The sequence below is a fragment of the Lacerta agilis genome, chromosome 1 (genome assembly GCF_009819535.1).
Source record: "Lacerta agilis isolate rLacAgi1 chromosome 1, rLacAgi1.pri, whole genome shotgun sequence".
Classification (NCBI taxonomy): Eukaryota; Metazoa; Chordata; class Lepidosauria; order Squamata; family Lacertidae; genus Lacerta; species Lacerta agilis.
Window position 1 is genome coordinate 43,140,079 of NC_046312.1, and position 9,035 is coordinate 43,149,113.

Here is a 9,035-nt window from a genome sequence, read left to right on the forward strand (position 1 = left end):
TAAGCACATTTACCCAAAAGACCTAATAATGAATGAAATGGGATTTACTCCCTAGGCTGTGTGCTTAGGAATGCAACTTTAATGCAATACATACAACTCCAAAGTGGTGGCCCGTGGATGTTGGTCCACAAAACATCAGCTGCCAGTCCAGTGACTCCATCACAGCCCATGTTGGGTGGGACACTTCAGGGACCAAATATGGTATTGGGCCCTGGCACACTGGGGGGAAATTGCTAGTTCACATCAGATAGTTTTAGAAAAACAGTTGTACATTGCAGAGTTAGAAAAATCACTAAGCAGGAGGTACATTGCCCTCTAGTGTTCCTTAGCAACATTACTTCCATGCTGAACTGGTGATAGAAGATACCGTAAACTGGCTTCATTTAGACATAATGTTGAACATGATTTAGCATTACAAGAACCCTGCCATTCCAGCATGACTGAAAAAAATGAGCTTGGAAACATTTTCTTCCATTTTAGACTAATTGCATCTTGTCACATCAAGGAAATCTAAACAAACAGTTGTTTATCTCAACTACTGTTTGTTTAAAAAATGCCAACCTCAAAGCATAATTTATAAAGTTGATTTGTTTTAACAAACCATGGTAAAGATTTGCAGCAGTATAAGGTTTGAACAACATTCTCCCTATATGAACTGACCCATACCCTGTGCTCATTATCGTGTGACTTCTCCAAGAAAGGTCTGGAGGGTGGCAACACGAGAACATGCCTTTTCTGTGGTGGCTACCCACTCATGGAATGCTCTCCCCAAGGAGGCTCGCCTAGCACCTTCATTACGTATCTATAGGCACCAGGCAAAAACATTTCACTTCTCCCAGGCCTTTGTCTAATTAAGCAACCTACGGCCTTTTATACTGGGAAGTATTGTTTTTCTTTGTTATTATATAATAAACAACAACAAGACTACAATGGAAACATAAGTTTCCAGTCTCCTCACAACAGGAGTTGGGTTGAGAACACATGAACCCAATACTCACTGTAGCTCATTTTTCTAATATTATGCCATAACATTTAGCATTACCTCTGAACTCAACCACTGAACCACAATTCTAGCAATTTTCATGCAATGCTTCATTTTTTTTTATCTTGATCATACAATGTGACCATTAGGTGCAATAACCAGAGCTTTCCCAGCAACTAGTGGTTAGCATCTTCACTTTGTCAGGGGGAGTGTATTATTCATTTAATTGAGCCAAGACAGAAGAACTGGCTAGTTCCCATCTTCCAACCATACACCAAAGGTTGTGAGTGAGAACATTTTCACAAGTAACACAAAAAGTTTTAATCTGAAATTTATATATGAATGCAGAGCACAGAAAAGAACCACTTTGGAATCAGGTATGCACAAGTTAGCATATGAAAACAAATACAAAAATATATTGAAACGCTACTGACCCATTTCACACTAACAGGCTGTGGTATTCATCAAACATAAAATTAAGTGATTTAGACTTCAATCCTATGCATGCTTAGATAAAGGTAAAGGTAAAGGGACCCCTGCCCATTAGATCCAGTCGCGGACGACTCTGGGGTTGCGGTGCTCATCCCGCTTTATTGCTGAGGGAGCCGGCATACAACTTCCGGGTCATGTGGCCAGCATGACCAAGCTGCTTCTGGCAAACCAGAGCAGCGCATGGAAACGCCGTTTACCTTCCCGCCAGAGCAGTACCCTTTTATCTACTTGCACTTTGACTTGCTTTCAAACTGCTAGGTTGGCAGGAGCAGGGACCGAACAACGGGAGCTCACCCCATCGCAGGGATTCGAACCACCAACCTTCTGATCGGCAAGCCCTACGCTCTGTGGTTTAGACCACAGCACCACCCGCATCCCTATGCTTGGATAGAAGCCCCAATGAACTAAAAGGAACTTATTTCTGAGTAGATCTACACAGAACTGGCCTGCTAATCATCACCTAGGAATCCCTAGCCCTATACTATTACTACACAAGATGCTAGAGGGAGGGAGGATATACTATGTGGAATCTGTTGCTTTAGACAGCTTCGTAGGCACTCTGAACCCTGATCGCTCCTTCCCTATAGTTATCCAACACCGTGCTTCAGGTAGACCAAAGACTGAAACTTTTCGATGAAGTATAAGCCTCCTCTCCTGTGTACGAGTCCCCGCACCACAATATTTTGTGCATCCAAACCGCTTTGCAAATTATAGTCGTTCACACGTGCAGAAGAGAGGCGTCAATGTGATTTCGACTACGGCTGAAATCCTGTGCACGATTATTTGCAACTTCCAACGAATTCCGTAGGTCTTGTTTCTGAATCATTAAAGCCGCATATGGGATCGGCTGGTAAGGGTGCACAGCAACTCAGTGCCACCAACTCCACCGCAGGGCTCTCAGGTTCAGGGAAGGGCTGCCTCGGGGGGCACATATATTACACCTGGGCTCCCGAAGAGCTGCCGTAAGAGCCCTTAAGGAGCTCACACAGCACAGGCCTGAAGGCTGCAGCTTCCCACGCGCTTCCCACTTAGCATCCCGCCAGAGGAGGAAACCTCGAGTTGTGGCGGTCGACCTATTTTTTTCTCTCGCCTCCCTTTCGGAGCGCAGAGTTTTGAAGGCCGGCATCAACTCCGTTCTCCCGGAAACTTCCCGCTCGAACCGAGGGCGGGGTGAAAAAGGGCGGCGCTGCGCGTTTTACCTCCACGGCGCAGGGGCTCTGGCTCGCCTTCAGCCACCGCACGACAGCGCTGGCTGCCACCTCGTCCTGCAGCAACAGCTCCAAAACAGCCGCCATGCCCACCTCTCTCCTCCTCCTCTAGAAGTACCGCGCCTGCGAGCCTCCGGGGCGGGCGCGCAAGGAGCGTGGGCGCCACCCCTCGCCGCCGTCCCAAAAGCCGCCAAAAAGCCCTTAAAAAAAGAAGCAGCAAAACAAAAAAACGGGGGGGGCGTGTTCTAATTCCCTTCTAACTCCGGGTTAGAGCGCAGCACGTGGAGGATGGGTGGGGAAAGAGCGAGGAGGCGGGCGGGCGGGCGCACTGATAGAACGCCAGGCGTGGGGGCCGCGAGGGAGAGCCAGCGCGCGCCCCACCCCGGACGCTCGCGGCCACCGCCGTCCCTCCCAGGGAAGGCGGGATTAGAGCAACCACACGGGCTGCAAGAAGCGCGCGCGCGCCCGCCCGCCCTGCCCTGGGTCCCTCAGAACCGCCAGTCTCTGGGAAAGTGGGCGTGGCTTTGGAACTCTCAGGCAGCAGCGGCCGCCGCCCGGCAAGGCTTCCCATTGGGAGGCGCGAAGGCTTTAGTGGGCGGGGATTGGCGCAAATGTAGGCAGGGCGGGCTGAGAGGAGGAGCCGCCGCCGCCGAGGAGCAGCGGCACCAGCAGCGTTTCCTCTCCCCCCCCCCTCCCCTCCCGTGTCAACAAGCGGGGCGCCTGCGCCGGGGGTTTGCGCGTCTTTTCCTCTCATGCGCGGTATTTGCTTCCCGAGTCGGGCCCGGGGTTTGGCCTAGAGCCGGCGGCGGGCCAGAGGGCGCAGCGCGATCTGGCGCAGCGCTCCGGCCGCAGCGGCTCCCGCCGGGCGGTCGGTCGGTCTGCTGGCTCAGGATGGCGGACGACTCCCCGAAGCGGCGCAAGGCCAACTTCAACGAGGCGGAGACGGAGGTGCTGATCGAGCAGGTGCTGAAGCACGAGCAGGTGCTGTTCGCGGCGGGGCCCGGCCGGGCCTCCCCGGGGCAGAAGCGCAAAGTGTGGGAGCTGATCCGGCACAAGGTGAACCCGGTGGCCGCCTGCCCGCGCGAGGTGGAGGACCTGAAGAAGCGCTGGCGGGACCTCAAGCGCCGCGACCGGAGCAAGCTGTGCCGCGTCACCCAGGGGCCCGTCCCGCACCCGGCCTCGCTCGGCCTCCTCGTGGCCGGCGAGGACATCTCGCCCCCCGACCACCTCCGATCCTACGCCCCGGGGCTGGCCGCCGCCGCCGCCAGCGAGGCGCTGCCCATCGTCGGCGGCATCGACACGCTCGACTTGCCCGGAGCTGCCGCCGCCGCTGCTTCGGTGGCGGAGATCGGTGAGTAGGGAAAAGAGGGAGGCGGGCAGCAGCAGGGAGCCCCTTTCTCTGCCGCGGGGCTGCTGCGATGCTGGGGCTTCCACCTTGGCCGGTTTCTGCCTTTCCCGCCGGCGCAGGTCGAGGGCTCCTTCGCGCACAGCTGGTGCCTCGTGTGTGGGCTGTCCTTCTCACCCCACAAAACCTCGAAGAGGGGCGAGGGACCGCTCCCGTCCTCTCCCTGCTACAGAGCTTTCCGTGCTGTGCCTTTTTTCCTGACCTCAAAGCTTTTGGAACAGTTGCAGGTGCTCAGGATCGCTCGCCATATCCCATCTCCGCTTCCCCATTGACTGGGATTGCGCCGTTAAAATACCAGAAAGCTTGCCCCGAGGATAGATTTTGGGGTCCAAGAGTCGACAAGTGGGTCTTTCTGTTGTGAAGGATGCTTTCACAACGGGACAAGCGAATTATTATGCTAAAGTTAGAACTCAGTCTCCTCTACACTTACAGGCAGGGGTGCTCTGTCTCAGAAGTTTCACACTGGAGTTTTTCGCAGTACTACTCCAGAGATGCTGGGGACTGAACCTTATCTATTTTTTTTTTTTTGACGTTTATTATATATTGCCCTCTTTACCTTTTGCATGCATATCATGTGCTCTCCAGTCACCCTTCTCCTGTTTGAATGTTAATCTGGAGGAGAAGGTGGAAGCAAGTCCATTTTAATTCAGTCTCCACTGTAGCTGAAGTAAACATTGCATTGTTTCAAAGGCTAAGAAACTAAAAAAGCCATTTGCATATTACTTATGATAAATAGACCTTTGGCCTATCAGTGTTAAGACACTTGCCTATTTGTTTTTCCAACTTTACATTCCAAGCACAGTCTTCTAATACACTTCACTTTTTTGCAAATGTTATTTGCTATTAGGTACTCAGAACTTCAATCTATGGACATGTCTACATGCAATATGTCTAGTTTGCAGCTTCAGTTCAGAATTTGAAATGCCTGAAGCAGTATACAAAACGAGGCAGCATTTTTCGCCACCTTCCCCGTTACAGATTGTCAGTCATTTATACTTAATCAATGTGATGATGAGCAAGGGGTATTGGATAGGTGCTGAGCATCTTTTGTCGCCGTCCCCACACACATTTGTATCCCACCTCTCCTCCCAACTGCTCAGGATAGCACACATAGGGTGGGGGTGGTCAGATTTGAAATGATCTCACCAATTGTTGTCCTACTCGGTGTTTCCTACATAATGCTAGCAAGGCATTATGCTCAAAAAGCTTCTTCATCCCATTGAGAGTTTTGCTTCTCTGACACAATTGTGCATATATTTCTTTTTAAAAGGTGGGGAACTGTCTAATAATAACTGGGTGCAATCTTAATCACAGACCAAAGCATGATGTATAATTTAGCTCAGGGATGGGGAACCTTTTTGACCCTATGGGCCAACTTTGACAGGTGGGTTGGACAGTCTGTCAGTCACCTAACATAATGACGGCAGATATTGACAGGTGGGTTGTCCCACCCACCTGCAAAAATCCCTTGCACAAGGCTTCCAGAGTGCCTAGCAGCCTGCTGGTTGTCAGGTTCTTGGGAACTTCACCACAAATGGCTTAGCCAGCCCTATGTTAGCACTTGAGAAGCAAGTGTCAAACACAGAGCTAGCAAAGCTGCTTTCTGCAGGGACTGGCTATGGGATCAAATGTCACATGGGAAGACATGGCTAGTGGTACTGTTGAATATCACTCTCTCTTAATAAATTATTAGAAGTGGTTTTTAAGTCCTTGAGCAGAAAGGATGTCTTCTTGTGCAACTTTTCTTCCTCACTGCACCCCCCCCCAATCTGCTGTTGAAAATTGGGGAGGGGGCTCCAGCACAGATGGGGGGGTGCAAGGGGCAGTAGCTATCACAATGGCAGGTGTCACCTAATTAGCAGACACGTTTCATGTATATCTTAATCACCAGTTGAAGGTAAAAACTCAATAAACACTCTGTGGTCTAGAGATAAATTTAGGCTGCATTTTATGTGGTTATGATAGTCAGGCTTGCAGCAAGAAGTTGAATCCCCAAAGAGAGTGAAGTCTAACCTCTTTTCTCCCCCCTCCTCTATTACCTTTTTAGGTTTTACAGATGACCCAGGCCCATCCCACCAGCCATGTGTGGAGAAGATGAATCTAAAAGAAGAAATAGTAGTCAAAGTCGTGGAGCCAGAAGAAAGTTCAGAGGACATGTCTGTAGTTCCTCCTAGCCAGGAGCCACTCCCTTTTTTGGGGTTGCCAAATGGAGGCCCCTGTGGAAAAGTAAAAGCCAAAACAAAAACTCAGCCCCAGATAGACCCCAGTGAAATTACAGAAGAGGATCTCCTGCAGATCCAGCAGAACCAGCTCCACATCATCCAGTCTGGCTTTGATACAATCAACCATAATCTCCGGCTGCTGCAGCAAGGCATGCAAGATCTCAACAACAGTCTCAGCATGGCAGCACATACTTTGGTGGCTATAAAAAATGTCTACGTGAAAAACAATGCTGGCCCAACCACCTTTGCTACGGTTGCTACTCAGACCACCTCGGGGTACTTGAGTCCTGGGTCCCCGCTGGTGGAGGACAGAGTCAGAGCACCAATGGCTGGAAGCAGTAGCAGAAGCAGCAGCTGCAGCTCCAGCTCCATGTCGCAAGAGCCAGGCCCTTCAGAATTCCCCAGGCCCCCCCACAGAACCATTAAGAAGGAACATCCAAATGGCTGTTACTATTTCTGTTTTGCAGATGTGTAAGACTTGAATATGATGTTACTTGAGAAGGGGCTGTTTCGTACCCCACTCAAAAATGCATCGTCATCACGGAGCGGGCTTGTCTTGCCACCGTCTGCACTGCTAAATCTGTAAGAGCTCCACCACCGCCAGATGGGGGAAACCTTACATTGTAGGAGGCATAATGCTAACTGTTTTTACATTGATTTATTATGGGCTTGTATTTTAATCGTTGTCGGCAACTCTGAGCAATGTGAATGCATTGGAAGGGCGGGGTATAATTTTTTTAAGTAACTACAGCTCTTAGAGCCCAGTCCTATCTAGGTCTACTCAGCACTAGTGCCCAGTGCATAGGATTGCAACATTAGTAGTTATCCAGTAGGTTCTGCAGCTGGTTGATACGTCTTACATTGCATCTCCCCTGCTGTCTTTGCCAGTGGAGGAAGAGGAAACATTGACTCATCTAGATCTTCCTGGTATTAATTTGACCTTTTAAAACAAAGCAGTGTGAAAAGGGAGCAGCTAATTTATCTAGTATCTGGGACAAAATTGATCATACATTCGGTTTTTATTTTTTAGCCAACCTAACTGCAGATTAGTAAGAATTTGGTACTTGATTGTACTTTTTTTTAAAAAGAAAAGAAAAGCTGCCTAATACTACTACTACTGTAAGGAGCACATGGAGTTTATCTGTTGTGGGACTGGGAATGAATGTGGGTACTGAGCCACAAGCAAAGTGCTTTAAATTTTCCTTGCTCGTCATTCTTCGTTGCTCATGTCCAGCTCCTCAAAATGCATCTTCTCTGCTCACAATATGCAGTCGTGGGGAGGCTGCCTTATGTTGCATAATTAAAGAAAATTTTCCAAAAAAAGAAAGAATCAGAGTGCTGAATGTGCTTGATACTCATAAGTAGAGTGAATCTGCTCCCTGTGAGGGTATGTTTGGTACTTAGATGCTGCAAAACACATTATTGGAACCCTGTTTTGGATGTAGTTTGAAATAATGATTTAGCAGGACCTGATTGATCAGCAGCAAGCCTCCATCTCACACACTCCACTGGATTATTTTGTTAGTTCTGATCTGGGATTACTGGTTAGTTTAATGCAGGGGTCAGCAACCTTTTTCAGCCGTGGACCGGTCCACCATCTCTCAGACCATGTGGTGGGCCGGACTATTTATTTTGGGGGGGGGGGGATGAACGAATTCCTATGCCACACAAATAACCCAGAGATGCATTTTAAATGAAAGCACATATTCTACTCATGTAAAAACACCAGGCAGGCCCCACAAATAACCCAGAGAAGCATTTTAAATAAAAGGACACATTCTACTCATGTAAAAGCTGATTCCCGGACCGTCCGCGGGACGGATTGAGAAGATGATTGGGCCGCATCTGGCCCACGGGCCTTAGGTTGCCTACCCCTGGTTTAACGTATGTCCGGGATCATAAAGCATGGTTTGAGCCTGTAAATAAAACATTAGCATTCCCCGTTCAGATGGTTCCCTTCCAGGCTGTGCCAGAGGTGGGAAGCTCATTCAGGTAGTGCTGAGCTGTGGCCCACAGCTTATTCTGTTTTACTTTGGAGATATTTGAAATTGTGAGTGGAGGAAGAGCCTGTACATGGCATTTCCATGTAGGCTGGGAAAGATTCCTACCTGAAACCTTGGTGAGAGAGCTGCTGCCACTCAGCAAGCTTGATGGACCAATCATCTGACACAATATAAGATAACGTCCTATGTGCATTTGTTTTACATTATTAAATTTTTAAAAATTACTTTCAGAAACACCTATTTTTTCCTTAAGATACCGGAATAGTGGTTGCTGGGAGGAGCAGAGGTCCATGAATGCACAGAGCAGTTTTATCTGCCATTGTAGATACATGGGACTGTTTTCCTTGGATGTATAGCTATATCACTGGGTCTCAAAGACATAACTTGCCCCAGGTGAATGGTCCACGTGTTGCCTTTTTTCATATTCCAGGTGAATAGCGGACAGCTTACCAGTTGCGTGCTGATTGGAAAAGAAAAGGTATTGCATTCTGAAGCCTTTGCTCCATGGAAGACTGAAGGAGACAGGAGCAACTTTATCAATACCAGATTTAGAAAATAATGTATATTTTAAATTTAATATACAAGTAAAAATAAATATGGCAGAATATAATTTATGGAGAAAATGAGGAAGAGGCTAAGCCACTTAAAGGGGGATACTTTATGAAATTTGGTTGAAGAAATATTGTTAGAACAGAACATCTGTGCATTGCTAATGGTAATAGT

The 9,035-nt window shown here is 48.6% G+C and overlaps 2 protein-coding genes across 4 annotated transcripts in view; one reads left to right on the forward strand and one right to left on the reverse strand.

The window, feature by feature from the left end:
• The window catches only part of CDAN1 (codanin 1), a 34,251-nt gene extending 31,348 nt beyond the window's left edge, over positions 1 to 2,903 (reverse strand). For all 3 annotated transcript variants that reach the window (XR_004426411.1, XR_004426410.1, XM_033146008.1), the window contains exon 1: positions 2,674 to 2,903. Coding sequence is in view for 1 of the 3 variants with exons in the window: in XM_033146008.1 (XP_033001899.1) it covers positions 2,674 to 2,769 (96 nt within the window). In the remaining 2 variants the exon portion in view is untranslated. The remainder of the gene's footprint in view (positions 1 to 2,673) is intronic.
• Positions 2,904 to 3,155: 252 nt separating this feature from the next.
• LOC117045203 (myb-related transcription factor, partner of profilin-like) lies at positions 3,156 to 7,388 on the forward strand. The gene is made up of 2 exons (XM_033146028.1): positions 3,156 to 4,033; positions 6,135 to 7,388. The coding sequence occupies exons 1-2, from the start codon at positions 3,574 to 3,576 to the stop codon at positions 6,782 to 6,784; spliced, it is 1,110 nt and encodes a 369-aa protein (XP_033001919.1). The 5' UTR covers positions 3,156 to 3,573; the 3' UTR covers positions 6,785 to 7,388.
• The last annotated feature ends 1,647 nt before the right edge of the window (positions 7,389 to 9,035 follow it).